This window comes from Convolutriloba macropyga, chromosome 3 (assembly GCF_964194025.1).
Source record: "Convolutriloba macropyga chromosome 3, txConMacr16.3, whole genome shotgun sequence".
NCBI classification, from domain to species: Eukaryota; Metazoa; Xenacoelomorpha; order Acoela; family Convolutidae; genus Convolutriloba; species Convolutriloba macropyga.
Window position 1 is genome coordinate 14281153 of NC_134470.1, and position 16495 is coordinate 14297647.

Below are 16495 nucleotides of genomic sequence, written 5' to 3' on the forward strand. Positions count from 1 at the left end.
GAAGAAATGGAACGAGATTTCTTGACAAAAAACAACAAAATCGAGTTCGGATAGCTATCACTTTTGTTTGGGGGATTGGTTGAATTTGTTTGCGAGATGTTCAAAAAATCCAATTGTTCTAGTTCACTAGGTAAATTTTCACAATTTTTAGAGAAAAGTAGCTTTTTCAAGACTAGAATTTTCAAGAATATGATGCTCGTGTAATTAGATTGAAGATAGTCACCAGTTTTTTCAACAAAAAAGATCAGAAGGTACGGGAATATCCAGCAAATATCCCTGATCTAAATCCATTGAACATTTATGCGCAATTTTGAAGCAATAGTTATGAAAAAAGACAGCTCTTTATGGAATTTTGTAAGGAAATTGTTGGAAAATTGAACCATTTTTCGCGAGATACTTGTTTGGAAACTAAAGAAAATGTCTTTTTGATATTTAAAAATCTAAAAGCGTAAGGAATTGTCTCTATTGAACGAACTATTTTGTACTCAAGATATTGTCTTATTTGATGTCTGTGACGCTTTTATCTTTTTGGTACTATAGTGTATATGTCTGTACTGTAGAATTTAGGTAATAAATTTTTACGTTTATCAAAATTTGAATTGAAGGGTAAGATGATCATGAGATTAAATTTTTTAGAGAAAAATGATTTTGTGAAATTATGAAATTATGGATTAATTCATATTTATATCTTAGTTCTGTAAGAGAAGATTAGCAGTGTTTGCTTTTGATTCCAGCGGTTAAACTATTTTCGACGATGCACATTTTGCAGAATGATTTCTCGGGCATTCGCAAGCTCCTGTGTCTTTTGACTGGTGTAGTTGGGGTCAATTTGCCTGCCTGAAACACCAAAAGTTCCAATAAATTGGAATTGCACTACGCAGCATTTGAAAAAAAAACCTTGACAATCAAGATTTTTCTCATGCTATTTTTTGTTTTCCAGATTTTTTTTCCAATTCCGACTATTGTTTTCTGCCCAAATAATAAACGTTTATAATTGGTCTAGCTGAGGTTTCGGTCGCTCTCATACTTCCCAACTTTTCTAACACTTGTACAAATTGCTACTCTGACACTTTTTTGATATTTATTTTTCCAGTTTTTTTCTTCAAATTTTATTTGACCTGCAAATATATCCTCAAATTATTTATATATATATAAATATATATATATATATATATATATATATATATATATATATATATATATATATATATATATAACGTTTTGAGAGGAGATCACACAATGTTCAGTTACCATTTTGCTACATTGACCGTCAACTGACGTCAAAGACAGAAAAAAACCCCTCCGTAAAGAACCTTGGGTGTAATGCTAATTGTTTGATTTGATATATGAGAACTTTTGGTACGCGTCTATGCGTATCAAATTAATCATATCCCAAAAATATGCAAAAAGTCTTTTCGTTTTGACCCAACTGTCTCTTCATTCTTAAGTTGCCTTAAAAAATTCAAATAATCTTGCTCTGGGTCAAAAACGAAAACAAAATCAGCTCCGATGCCGTTATCTTTTGAATACGATGCCTCTATTTTATATGTCTTTAATTTTAAAAAGACGTTTGTCGGTGGTTTTGTACTTTGTTTGGTCGCCCGCGGCCAATTCAGTAGTATAGTACAGTTTTTTAACTGAGTATAGGAAAAACAGCTTTAGTTGTAGCATTTTTTGATGCTCTGTTGATTTTTTTGCACAATTTCCCGGCTATTTTTGACTATTGTTGGACAATTTCCCGTTTTTTTTTGGACGACTTCCCGTCTTTCCTGACGAATTTTGGACTAATGTTGAGCTTTTTTTGACTTTTTTCCGACCATTTTCGGACAATTTCTCGGCTATTTTTGACGTTTTTTCAAATCACTTTTGACGTTTTTTTTGGCTATTTTTGACGTTTTCCGGACCAATTTTTGACGTTTTTTTGGGCTATTTTTGACGGTTTTTTGATCATTTTTGACGTTTTTTTTGGCTATGTTTGACGTTCTTTTCGGCTATTTCTGACGTTTTTTGCCTGCCAAGACTTGGATTAAGATTTGACAAGTACTGGTCAAGTCTGACAAGTATTGAATGTGTGATGAAAGGTGCTCTGAATCAGTACTGATACGTAGACTTGGAATTAGACTTGCCCAGTACTGATATTGATTTGGCGTTCGGTATAAGGGTAATACTACCCATTTATGCCACTACTCATACCAGAACAATTATGTATTTATTTTTCTTATTACTAATTAAATTTTAACAACAAAGTATTAGGCGACATCAACAATTGAAACTCTGGAAAAGAGTTACGGTTATCCTTGAACGGAAAGGTTGTAACTCATATCATGCTTTTCCGTCTTTTTCTACGATAAACGTAACCATTCGTTGTGAATTAGCACATTGTACATGATGTCTGACTTTGAGATAGCTGTTTATGGAATTGTATAACAAAATTTTTCAAATCGCTCCAGTGCCTTTGCGTGCAAAAAATGGTTTCAGTGTTGTAAGCAGCTTTAATAATGTTTTGTGGATTGAACAGAACATTCGAATTAGTTCCTACAAAAAAAATTGCCACAAGTTTTGTCATGTTTTATAGTTCAATCCTGTGACTTCTGGGGTCACTGTTTCAGAGAAATTTGTTTAGAATAGAAATTAAATCAAAATACGCTATAGATTTTTTTTCCGAAGTCACTCAGGGGAACAGCTGAAACTGGACCGGCGAAAACTGGACTTTTGTATTTTTTTGTCTCACAGCCAACTACAAGTTATAGTTTACAACATTTGAGTCGAAAATATTGAGGCTGGACTTACGATGTAGTTGTACAGTTATTGATTTTTTCACTATTGTATGGAAAACAGTTAAAGTCGTTCATCACTAATTCTTAATCAAACAATTTATTGTTGAAATGTGCTTTTAGAGTTAAAAAGTACATTCTCGAGCAATTATTCAAATTCTAAGAATGTGTGAATATGATTTGAAATCGCTTATTGCCACTGACTTCTATACATATATCTATTTAGGTCAGAAACAATTATCGTTAAAAATGGCCACAAATCGCATGCACGTTCTTCACAGATTCTGTATCTTTTGCACCCGAATACTATACAATACCCCGAATAAATACGAGCTGAACAAATAATAAGCAGTTTGAACAAATTTCCAATCCTATATTTACTTTTTTTTCCAATTTCTTTGCCCGGGACATTAAGGAAGAACGGTTTCTTACTGTTGGGCAGCAAAAATCTTTCGAAAATGCCTCTTGTGTCCGGCTGATGGGCGAGAACCACCGTCTTGTATCTCTGATCAATCACATTTGTGTCGCTCAAGCCTTCGGGAAGAGACAATTCATCGTAGGCTTTCTTCAGAGCTTCTTCATTAGCTCTTCCGGTAACCCAATAAAAAAATTGTTTTAAGTTTCCGAAAAAGCTCATCAGATTTTCTATGTACGAATTCCATTCCACCAGGGTCCATAAAACCCCCCATAGCAGAACAGCAGGTGTGATCAAGAAATTGATAACTGCATTATCGCTGAGCATTTTCGTTTTCCTCCTCTAAACAAATTAGACCAGATTTAATTATAACAATTTAAAAATTTGAATTGCAGCGGGGCGCTGTCGTATTACGACTCGAAGAGGAGTTGTAATGATCTTTTATTCAAACTATCCAGTGTTGCTCTGAAACAAATATTGAAACATTCTTTTGTCTTTTTTTTTCCAGTCTGAGTTCTCAGCACAGCTTTTGCTATCAAAAGATTAATTGTTATTCCGTTTACATGGTTTTCAAGACAAGACATTTGAATATTCGATAGACCAGTCCTTAAAAATAACAACTTTGAAGGAAATAATCTTTTTTGCTTTCTCGTCTTTGTGTTATTATTTTTGTTTAAGGCTTATAAATCACAGTTCTTGAGCAAACAAAAACACGATACAAAAATGCTGGAGAACGATTGATTAGACAACTTTTAGATAATGCTGTAAAAATTGATAAAATGTTGTGATTATTTTTTTCTTTGTTCGTTTCTTCTTTTCTCGTCTGCCCGCTCTGTATCAATTTATTGTTATGCCTTCCAAGTGGCAACTCTCGTTTCAATCAAAGTCAGCTGCATCATATTGTCCGTGGAGTATGAAATTTCGCGCTCACAACTTGAGAAAAGTTTTCCAGGTATTTTTAAGAGACTTAGCTGGAACTTTCGTTAAAAAAGTTGATAATCTACCATACTTTCTTTTGAAAAATAAAAGTTAAGGGCAGTTTGTCTTTTATTCAGTTCATGAAGTTCTCACATTAAGTCTGATTGAAATATCATTTCGTGTCGATTCTGGATTGTGCCCCTTAGATTTTGTAAAGATCACACTATCTCATGATTCTTGAAATCATATTGGAGAACAGACTCCAGTGAAGCCAAAACAAGAACTGTAGTGAAAAAGAAAGTGATTTCCCTGCGTTAAAATGTTCCACTCTGATTTTCTAAAACCAAAAGAAGACTGTTTTTAAACACAAAATTGCTTTTGTATTTTTTTTTGTTCAAATGCGGCAATTTTATTTTGTTTTTTTTTCTAGTTTTTCCTTTGCAATTTTTGCTAAACGGTTTCCGCAATAGTTCATAGTTCATTCTAGGTCTAGTTTACTATGGTTATGTAGTTTTCGTAGAAAAATACATTAATTACTGTAACATTTCAGAAATTTTGATGAAGTCGATCTTGCAAATTAAGCAAAAGCATCCAGGAAGAAATAGAATGGTCAGAAAAAAGCAAAATAAAGAAATTTTAATGCTCAGTTCAAATCAGCGCTCAATCGATTTGTTCACGATTTGTCAAGATGTTTAGCTAGTGTGTACTTTTACAACTAGAGAGCATAACTAAAGTTTAAGTAACTAACAAAAACCTCGTGAAGTTCCGCAAATTTGGTCTTATTGAGGTGAAAAACTATGCGTATTACAGCGCAAATTTTTCTTGAGTGTTAAACTGATTTGTTGTTGTGTCCTGTTTGTGTAAATCAACTGAGTGATTGTACAGCTTGAACTAAATTTGAATTTAAACAATGAGCTTTGATACTCTCATTGTTTCGGAGAAACTAAACGCCCTAGTCGGAAGGATTTACGAACCTCAAAAGCATTTTCTCTTAGTGGCTTGAACGAAGCCTAACAGAACTTTGAAATTGGTCTTACTGACACCAATTGAGAAAAACTAGTTTACTAAAAACGAATCATTCAATTTTGTATGAATTATGAAATGTACTGGATTTACAATTGTTTTTTTTAACTACAAAACTGAAACTGTGCAGGGTCAATAGTCAAATTATTTGGCTGAAAATGTTACGAAGGGATTTCCTAAGTTTAGATAAAAGTTGGTGCAATTTGTTAAACAATTTTGAGAATAATTGTTTCTTCAGCTTCGATTGTCTGGTAAACTCAAGCAAACCGATTTTCTAATCAGCGAAGTTGAAGGGTTATTTATCTGAACTAAATGAATATCAAGTAATGTAGCGCTATTGAAAGGCACAGTGAATAATACAGATCACAAGACCTGATTGCAAAAGCGTTTTACCCAATCAGATTTGAAATGAATGGTTGGGTGCCAATTTTGCATTGTCATAAGTACGAGAGCTACCGTCACACATTTCATAATGGTTGCTTTTTATCGTATATTCTAGTGCACCAATTAATGAAAATATGTTTCTTCTACAGATATATGAGGTTTTTACAGATATCAATTACAATGGATCCTCTGTCCATGACCAGGCCTCTCATGCATTCTGGGACGTTCATTGCGCCTCTCATGCCTCACATTGCGCAATTGTTTACGCCGTGATGCACGTACTAGGGACGATTCATAAAAGTTCTATGTTGGAAATGCTTTACTTTTTGACCCTATAAACTTAATTTTTTTATTGCCTTTCGGCTTTTTTGTCTGCCATCGTTTTGCCCATTTTCGGAAAAAGTTGGTCTAATGTGAAAACAAGGTTTAGGCTCAAGGTTCCAGCTTACCTCTCAATCTTGTCAAAATATTTATTTACAATGAGAAAGTAAGTTTCGTTGAAGTATCTTGAAGCAACTGAAAAGACACTCGGGATGATAAATTTGGAGTCATCTTCTTGTTATGGACAAAAACGGCATAAAATAAACATCAATAACAATGTTGCAGAACACTAATATCTATCTACTGTGGTTTTCGAAAAAAAATACAAAATTTTATAACTAAAACCTTCAGCTCAACAACAAACCTTTTCAAAAAAGTGAAAACTAGAAGACTTCCTTCACTTTAATTACAAAACACAAAACAGCCTTTAAGCTCCTTCAACTCATAAAATTCTTTCAAATTTAAAGAGGTAAGTAATTGCCATTTCAGAGGAAAACTTGGTCCTTCGAGATCAAAAATTTTATCGCTAAAAAGACACTTGATTTTCATTAAGTCTTACTAAAAAAATGTTGGTAAATTGTTTTCTCGATTTATCGATCTCGATTATTGAAGCTTCAATTAATTTAAAAATCCAAAATGACTACGAACTTCAGAGTAGAAGTAATCAGACTCTTATTTTTAGTTTTTTGCAGCAAATATCCTAAATGATAGTAAACGCCTATTCAAAAAATTTAAATCCAAACTGTAAAATTGAAATTCAATAAAGAGACCAAATTAACACGTGGAAGTGATACTCTTTCCTTTTCTTTTTGGATTTTTTTCTTTTGTTTTACAAAAAATGCATTTTGTACATATTTGCTTTTTCAAATTGTTGGTAGGAATAAAACTAAAAAACGTAACTGAAACTAAAAATCAAATACAAAGAAACATGAATTTCTTTCCAAAAATTAAGAAAAATTGCGCATCTTTTTTTGTTGTTTGGAAACGCCTGGTTCTGGGTTTTTAAAACTGTTTTGATTAAATTAAGAATATCGTTTATAGGGGACTATTTTGAACACGAAATGTGGACTAACAAAAAAATAAAAAAAAAGATAAATCAATTTTCCATCTGATTTTGTATTTTCGTTGAGTTTTTGACTCAGAAATAAGTAACTACATGAAGAAAATCGAAGAAGTTAGAAAAACTCGCATTGTATGAATTTGTCAAAAAAAAACAGTTGATCGTCGGTTTTTCTTGTCCCATGAAACCTTCACTATTCAAAAAAATTTTATGCAGAAATATGTTATTTCTTGTACCTCAGTTTTTTAGATATCTTAATGTCCATTAACATTTTATTTTATTTTTTTGCGCATTTTGCCTATTTCTATTATGGCATAAGTATACGATACTTTTGAGAAAGTATGCAAGAAAACTACACATTGCATGAATTTATGCTACATAATACAATTTCCGCTAAAATTTAGACTTCCATCTCATTTTAGGACAACAATATCACAAGTATTTTTTGTCAACCTTAGAAAATATTAACACTAATACTATAAAAAGTAATCAACAAAGCATTTAAACTTAACTTTTATTAGTTAAACTTTAATGATACTAGACAATGGAATGACCTGGAATCTATAGTGATTTTCTTTAACTTTTTTTTCTCTAGTTGTTTCAAGTAAACCACTTTTCAACGATTTTGTTTCATCTTTTATTTTTTTTTGTCAATCGTTCATCGCAGATGCACATAATTGGTTTTATTATGAGTGGCCTGAAATTTTTGTCAAAGATAAGGTGACAGCTTAAGTCACTAATACATTACAACTAACTTTTCTCACGTATCTTACTATATAACTATGTGATTTAGTGATGCTTATCGATTCAATCTTTTTCGTTTCATGCCCTCCATAGTGTTTTTTCTAGAACTGTGCGATATGTATCATTAGGAAATTAACTTTGAGTAAACATGCCTACAGAAAATTTTCTTGTTTCTTATTGAAAAAAAAAACGCGAATTTAAAACAACATCCGTTGAAAACTTTTTAATTGATGATTTACGATCTCATTAAAGAAACACTTTTTGCAATACATGTTTTATTTTAATTTGGGCCGTATATATTTTTTAAGTTAATACTAATGGTACTCATATAGAAAATGACAACGCGGAACTAATTCCATAAAAACCAATAAATTTAGAATCCAAAAATAAGGGTTGTTTTTAGGTGAATAATAAAATTCACCTGTTAATGAATGACAACTACCACAGCAACATGAAGGCCTCTTTGTTGTTTTGGTAGTTGTCACTCATTAACAGGAGAATGCTAGTATTCATCTGAAAACAACCTTTTTTGGATGCTAAATAGAATAGTTTTTATGGAAATACTTCCCCGTTGACAATTTCAATATGAGTTATATTAGTATTAAATTTAAAAAATATATAGACCCAAATCAAAATTTTTAAACATATATCTTATACAAAAGAACCGCAAAAAAACATATTTCGAAAACGGTTCAGGTATAATACCGGTAAACACAAAATTAGTGTAAATTGAATTGTGCGAATCAAAAACTACAAACGAAGCTTTTTCAACAATGACTGATCAATTTAACATTTTGTGCCGTTTAGCACGTCTGCATGTTTTTCCCTGACGTTAAAATTTTGAAATATCTGCTATTTCATTTGTCCCAATTTTTCTGTTTACTGAATTACTGTAACAGAACATTTTTCTCAGTTGAGTCATTTAGAATAGATGGACCTTAATATAACGGAACTGATTGGTAACGGACAAACTTACGATGAATTGGTAACGATTGAACTAAAGGCATGTCGGAATAAGATTTGATTTCATAATTCTTTCACGAGCAGTATGAGAATTAGAAGAGACAATTTGTTTTCACTGTTTTGCATGACATGCGTCCTACGAAACCAAGCAAATTCACTCATTTTTCGAGTTAATATCTTTTTCACTTAGTTAGGTATGAGATTTCAATCACTTATGTAAAACAAACCACTTACTGAATTTCGGTTTGAAAATTATTAATCAACAAAGAGGTTCGGTATTGTGCGATAGTACAGAATTTTCCGACCCCGCTCATTCACGTTGGTTTTAATTTATTGTCTACCAAGTGAGGAAGAGATAGAAAACTTCCATAAATTCACATATCGTTCAACAATCAGTTAAGTGAAAAAAATAATGCTGGATTAGAGGTCCGACGAGACTTGCCATTAACGAAAGTATTGGAAAAGACAAAGGTAAAACTCAAATTATAGCAAACATTATATAGGACCAAAACTCGATTTCTAAATTTAAAAAAAAAACTTCTTAAAAATGAATATAAAATCAGACAAAACTTGATTTCAACAAATCAACCTGTACTTCATTAGATAACGTATGAGAACTGTCAATAATGAGACTTGTAACAGATCGACAAATGAGAGCAAAAAGGGCAAAGCTCAAATATACGTTTCTATTTTTAAAAACAAGCATTTACAAGTTGATTGAAACTATTACGTATCAACTGGGCTTTTTAAGAAGTTTAATGTAAACCGCAAAAAAAGTCATTTAAAATTAAGAAGAAAGGCTGTCGCAGTCTTTAATTTGTTAGGCTATTCATAAAGAAAAAGATATCTTTAATTGAGCATGTTTCAACGCCAATTGGGCTTCTACAATAGCTTAATAATTTGCAAGGAAACAAGAAAAAGGTAAATATCCAAAAACCCCGCTTTTCTTATGAAAATGCGTTAAAAATAAAGCCAACAAGCCATTAGTTGAGGATAAAACTATTAAAAAGGGTTGGAAGAGAAATAAGATGCGAGTGCGATTCACTAGAAAGAGGATGCGACCGGTGAATTTAGAGTCCAAGCTACAAAAAAGAACAAAAATATAGGTGACAAATCTAAAGTATCCGTTGATTTTTTAAACAAAGAATTCAAAAATTTCTAACAGATCATAATCTATCAAATTAAAACTGCAAACAAGTTTTGCTAGCTTGTGCTCAGTGGGAAGCCAGTTGTGCTTGCTATTAAAAAGACTCAATCATAAGAAGACAAAAATAATAAATAAGGACAAATTCACAAAAAATTGGTCGAAACCATAGTGTTGAGGCCATTAAAAGCATGAGACACTAAACTTTAGGAATTTAAACTGATAAAAAATTATCTTTTTTGTTTGGCTCTCCTTTGATTTAAATGGGTCTTCTCTGTAAAGTGTCTTTATTGAAAAGACAGAAAAAAGAACCACAAATTTTGAACAGTATCGAAAACACAAAAAATTTCTATGAAAACGTAATTTTTAGCTCTGAACACATCATTCAAAACATGATCAGCACAACAAAGTATGTTCGGAGTCACAGAAAATTGATGAGTCTCGTTACTTATGAGGCTAAGTTACTTGCTGACGACACTGAGAACAAAAATTGAGAAGCTCTAAATGTTTTCCTGAAAAAAGAAATAACTGATAGTCATTAAAAACCTAAGCTAAAGACTGAAATCATTAATAGATTAAATTAAACATTCCTAGAAGCAAGTTAGGTCTTTGTTAGTCAAGAATATGGCGTGCAACAATATGCAGAATGAAAATTAAGGCAAAACGATTAAAGTCCACAAAATTGTGGGTGAGAACGTTTTTGCAGTCGTTGAAACTCTAAAATATTCACTAAAATGTATTGAAAAAAATTTCTTCTCCCTTTTTTAATGCATATTCGAGCTGTCCGTAAGGTGTTAATTTTAAAATTTGAAAAGAGAACAAATAACTACCTCAAAACACAGGTTATTATACAAAAAATCTCAATTTTTTTTCGAATTTTCTTAGTAAGAAATCCCAGAAACACTTGGTTAAATATGACGACACTATAAAATGTTTTTCTGTACTAAATTTAAAATAAATTTAGTATTCACAATTTTTTGATTTACATTTAGTATTCACAATTAGTATTCACAATTATTTACTGTTCCCTCTCTGTATTCACAATAACCTTTTCGTGGACAGGTTTATTATAAAAAGGCAAACTTCAGAATTTTATCGATATTTTCTTAAAAATAAAAATGTTCAGTCATAAGATGCATAAGATAACAACTGAATGCATTTGATTAGTTAAACTGTAGCTGATCAAAAAATAATCGTACTTCCGAATAATTAGTGAAAACAGTTGGCTGAAAAAAGACAATTAAAAGCAAAACAAAAGATATCAATTAAAGTTAACGAAAACACATAGTCAAAGCCATAAAAATACGAGCTGTTCCCTGATGAAATTTTGTTGTAATTAGGATCTGTCATTGATTACGACCACTAAAAGCAAATATTGTTTGATATTGTTGCATTTTCGATAAATTAGAAATTCTAATACTTAAAAAAGCCAAAAAATATTTGACGGATTTTGCATAAATATTTGATTAATTTATCGAAAAACTTTCAAAATATTGATTCCTGAAGAATCCTATAGAAAGTGAAAATACAACTAGCGTTTCTGAAGAGTTTTCAAAGATTGTCCCAGCAGATGTTAGGTCTCTAGTTCTTACATATTTAATCAAATTTGATGAAAGCGGGTTAAAGAAGGCATGTTGGGCCATTTTCCAAAAAAAAGACTGAAATTTCGAAAATTAGGTAAAAATTTGACCAAAAACCTAGGATAAAACAATTTGGTAAGACTCTTTTATTCCTAACAGTAAAACAAATAATATTTTGTAACAATTGTTCACAAATTGGTAACAAATTTCAGCAAAGTTGACAAAATTTTGGTACTGAAATACGGAAAGTGTTAATAAAAGCAACGAATTCCCTCTACTATTCACAAATTTTTAAAGCTCGATAACTTCAAGTAGAGCACGAAAAAAAAATATTTTAAAATCCATTTTCTACTTTGATCGCGTTCCCTAATAACAGCAGTCTCAATTCTCTATGACAAAAGTATCGGCCATTATTGACTGAACAAAAAAAAAACGGTTTGAGTATATAGTTCTTCACTCCACAAATGGGGAAAAACCTTATATACGTTTGTATTTAAAAACAACCTGAAATTCGTTTCTCTTAAAAAAATTCAACAGAAATCACTGATACTTTTTTAGTCTGCTGGGACTCTTTCCATCTTGTAAGCAGATTTCGTTTTTTTTTTGCTCTCTGACGTTTCTTTTCTAATTGTTTCGAGCCCTCTTTAGGGGGCAGGAACTATATACTCCAATGAATATTTTGATCAGTCATTTTTGACCGATTGATATATTCATCGTAGAGAGTTGTGACTTTTATCATTATTATAACCAGTTCATCGTAGAATATGGAACTATTAAGAGTTTTTTGAATTTCGTTTTCTAGAGCGAGTTATCGTGGCTTAAAATTTTGTGAATATTAGACCAATATGCTTTATTTGTCGTCTTTTTTGCTAGAAAATGTAAAAATTGTAAAAATTGTACTGTTGATTCTTTTTTAAAGACAAGAAGGTATTGCTGACACTTTTGAATTAATTTTTTGGACAAAAACTTTGGTTAAATAATTCAAATTTCAGACTTTTTCAACAAAAGCTGCTCAAAAAAATTTCTTCAGTCTTTTTTTACTGAAATTGCCGGAAGTAAACATCCAAAAATTACTAAAACAATCTTTGTAAACTCAAAAGGTGGGTAGTACTACTTCATTGAGATTACACTGTAAGTGTGCCGTTTTTTAGCTAACTTTATTAGTTGATTTTTGAAAACGCAGCATTTATTTTTGATTTTTGAGTAACAAATTATCTATATCCATAACACTCAAATAATTAAGAGTTCCTAATTGACGAACAGCATTAGCACGGCTAGCTTTGGACCAATCTTGGACTGCTGCAATCCAAAAATACTTCTGATTGTAATCAGTCGGATTACTTTATTCAAAAGTTCAACATTCTTATGTTTAATTAAAGAACAGAACCATTCAAATCAAAGATCACTGTTTATTAGTCCAAATAGTTTTCTGAGCAGTGCTAAATTAATTTATCTAGTTTCTTTACTCGAAAAATATGTCGTTCTCTTAACTTGTAGCTTATTGTCGGCAAAGAAAGAATGTTAATTCTTCTCCTTTTCTCTAATGAATTTGAAGTCGATCTTTTTTTGCGGTTTTATGCGTTAATTTCGACGTTTTGTTGCGCTTTCTAGCTTTGATAATACTAAATTTAACAATAATTTTTTTCGATTTTTAGGCATTGTTTCTTTTTTCACGTTTTCATCTCGTTTTTTCACGTTTTCACATTAAAAACAGTTCCCATATTACATAACTGGCTTTCAGTTTAGGGCACAATTGAAGATACAAGAGTCTGAAAAGACAAGGGTTATGGTTTTAGCGGAACCGACACATTTAACTCGAAAAGTTCAATGTAATTTTTTTCATTTATCTTTAACTGTAGTTTTTACTTTGTCTTTAGTGTCGTATAAAATTTCCTGGATAATGGGATAATGACAGGTCTCATTGGTTTTTTGGAGGATTAAATGAGCTTATATTGTGATTTCAGTAGATGGCTAATCACTTTTATGACTTTTATAATAATTGTTTTCAAAAATTGAACAAAAACACTTTTTAACTTCGCATTTTTGTTCTCTTCTCTCTATTTGATATCTAGTCGCGATAATTACAGGTCACCAATGGCATTATTAAGGTCAAAAGGCGTACAAAATGTTCCAAATTTAATGTTTCTAAGGAATTCGTTACGAATTTACTGGCTTCGAAACGGTTTTTTCGCAAAAAATACAAATTTTTTTTTGATTTTGACGTCCTATGTTTGACGTTCTTTTTGTATATTCTGAAAAGTTTTTGATATTCTGAAAAATTATAGGTCCCATTCTCTTCAATTGTACAGAAAAAACTATTCAAATTTTTCGTTTTGCAGCTAATGGCTTTCATGACTTTGAAAACAATAGTTTTCGAAAAAAACAAAAGTATTAATTATTTTTGCCCTTTTTTCTCCTTTTTGTCTTCTTGTTACCTATTCTCGTTTGTGATAGGTGGCATACGGTAAAACTGGTGTCTCATGAAGGTTGAAGTGAACCGATTTTGCGGGGCAAAATTTTGCTTTACGGCTTCGACAGCGTTTTCTCGCAATTTTTAAGTCAATTTTTGTGTGTTGTCTCTAATTGTTGTTTTTTTTACAATCGCTTAAAAAATGAAAAAATGACAGGTCTTATTGCCCTCCTATAGATGCATATGTTATCATAAACAAGTTGGATGTTTTCAATTGCTGTCTAATGGTTTTCATTAGTTTGAAATTAATTGTTTTTAAAAACATAAGCCAATTCTTTAACTTTGCTGCTTTTCTTCCTCTTTGTCTAATTGTTACCGAAATTTACTGTAGATTAATCCCATATTTCTTCTAGTGATATACATGTTGTTTTGCATAGTTTCAGTTTTATCGGCCGCAATTTTGACTTATTAACAAGTTTCTTTTAAAAATGGACATGAAGTTTTGGATTGAATTAATAATTGTTGTTATTGCTGTTTTATTTTGTTGTCCATTTTGACTTGCTTTCCTAATAGTGGCTGATTTCTTCAATCTAGTGCCGCCGTTTTTCACTCCACTGAGTTATTTGCGTTGGTGGCGATCTTTTTGTTCATACACAATTTTTTTTTTAAAAAAGTACATGAAATTTGTGGGGGTTCTATCTGTTCCTCATTTAGTAGACCTTTATGCCAAATTTATGGACGAGCGAGCCTCTTTCTTGTAATTTGGTGTTTAATCCATTTTCCAAAAAAATTAAATATAATTGCAGTAAACCATTATTTCATATTGATTCACGTTTACCAACCAAATAAAAACTAAAGTTAAAATGTTTGCGGTAATATGCTTGTTTTAGATTAATTCTATATTTTTAATCAGAACGGATTTGGGTGGATTTTAAAAAAGAAAAACCTGTTTAACATTACCTTTGCTATTGGAGCTCCTCTTGACAATTTTTTTTGTTTCTAGAAGAAAATCCGAACAATATAGTATTTTTCAGATCACAAGCTACTATGCCTGAGTTTATGTTTTTCGTCATTTCCTTTGACACAAAGAGATGCTATTTTTTTCTAAACTAATGTCAATTTAGTGATAGCTTGGTTCAGTTGAATTTGGTATGTTGATTTTGTATCAGTAGCTACACCTAAATATCCGCATTTATCGGTTGTCTTCAGTCAAGGATCTTTTGGAAAGAAGAATCTGAACAATTGGTACTTTTCATTTTTGAAACCATTATCTCTTGGTTTTTCCCCGTTTGAGGTTGACTTTTTGGTTTTGACTACAAATCAGTTAATTAACTACATCTTCAACTACGATAGATATAAATCTCTATTTTTCATGACACGGAATTGCTGTATCATTTGCAAACTTTAAAACATCACAACTTTTTTGCTATAATTTGAATTTAATTATTTATATTTAATCCTTTTAGTTGATATGATGAAAGGCTTAGCCGATTTATTTGTAAATAGATTTGAATCGGCACTGATAGACGCAAAAAAATTTTTGAAATGTAGCCCTCAATTTTTACCCTCTTTAAGAAGAAAAATTGCACACCGAACGCACACCAAATTGATAGAAACTTAATGTAATGTTCTTCAGTAGAAGTTTTTTTTGTACTGTCACATTGTGATTTGTAGTGAACTGGGGCTCAATAAATTCTCGTGAAATGTTTTGTAGATGACATTACCGCAAATAAATGATGAAATTCCAGAATGGTGTAGTAACTGTTTTGAGCAACAAAAGGTAGAGAGCACAGGATTCACGTATTGGTAATCAGTTTCAGGTTCACAAACACAACTGTTAAGTTCTTGCAGCAAATAACTGTTGATATTCACATCGAAATGTTTGAGTTCGGATGATTTTGTCACTTTTACCAATATTTTGATTGTTTATTAGCTTGTTTATTAGAACTCCGCGTGACATTTTTAAGAAATGTGGTTTCAATGGTACGAGGACTAAAATTTCAATTCTATGCGGTTTCAAATTTCAGACAAAAATGTTATTAAGCCCACCCCACTTGACAATTTTTCCAATTTTACTGGAAACGGTCAAAACTTCCAGGCAGTTTTTGACCATATGTTTTTACCTCTTTTGTAAAAAAATTGTTGTTGAAGTATATCAGTCCAAAACTGTCATTTCGCAGAATCAGTAAAAGCTATCATCTCTTAAAGAAGCTCTTTAAAAATAGTCACTTTTTAGGTTACTAACCAATCAGATCATCTCCCAAAAAGCTCAAATAGGAACGTCTTTCAAACCAAGCAATCAAATACCGCCATCCTTCAAACATAGTGATCAAAAACTGTCCTATTTTTTAAGGTGCTCGTCAAAAACGTTCAAAATTGCGCAGAAATCCCAATTTCCTAAAGATACATGTGAAATATAGACATTCCTCAACAGTGATTATTTCTTACTGTTCTTTTCAACTAAGCATCATAACTGTCAGTCACAGCGGCAAATTCGTCCACGTTAACATTTTGCAGAAAATGTCAATGGGTTTATATGATTTAAACGATGGACTTCAAGGGTTCCAGGTTGCCGGTTTTTACTGTTGTTGAACGGCATTTTCAAAATGTTTTGACAGGTTTCCACCACTTTCTTTAAAAAAATAACCGTTTTTGACTGCTCTATTTAAAAGACGGCTGTTTTGTACAGTTTTAGGAGACAATAACACTGAGTGTTTTTGGGCCTTCAATATTGCCATTTTTAATTGTTTTTCACAGAG

General features: G+C 31.5%; 1 protein-coding gene across 1 annotated transcript; it reads right to left on the reverse strand.

Annotated features, from left to right (window-relative positions):
* Window positions 1-605: 605 nt before the first annotated feature.
* Window positions 606-15838, reverse strand: LOC142336882 (uncharacterized). Its single transcript, XM_075385845.1, has 3 exons — window positions 15461-15838; window positions 3207-3531; window positions 606-837 (listed from the first exon to the last, which is right to left on the reverse strand). The coding sequence occupies exons 2-3, from the start codon at window positions 3514-3516 to the stop codon at window positions 743-745; spliced, it is 405 nt and encodes a 134-aa protein (XP_075241960.1). The 5' UTR covers window positions 3517-3531; window positions 15461-15838; the 3' UTR covers window positions 606-742.
* Window positions 15839-16495: the final 657 nt, after the last annotated feature.

Coding starts and splice junctions, on each gene's coding strand:
- LOC142336882 (XM_075385845.1), bottom strand. CDS start 3,516: ATGCTCAGCGATAATGCAGTTATCAATTTCTTGATCACACCTGCTGTT. Junction 838..3,206: donor AAGATTTTTGCTGCCCAACA/GTAAGAAACCGT, acceptor TTGGTGTTTCAG/GCAGGCAAATTGACCCCAAC.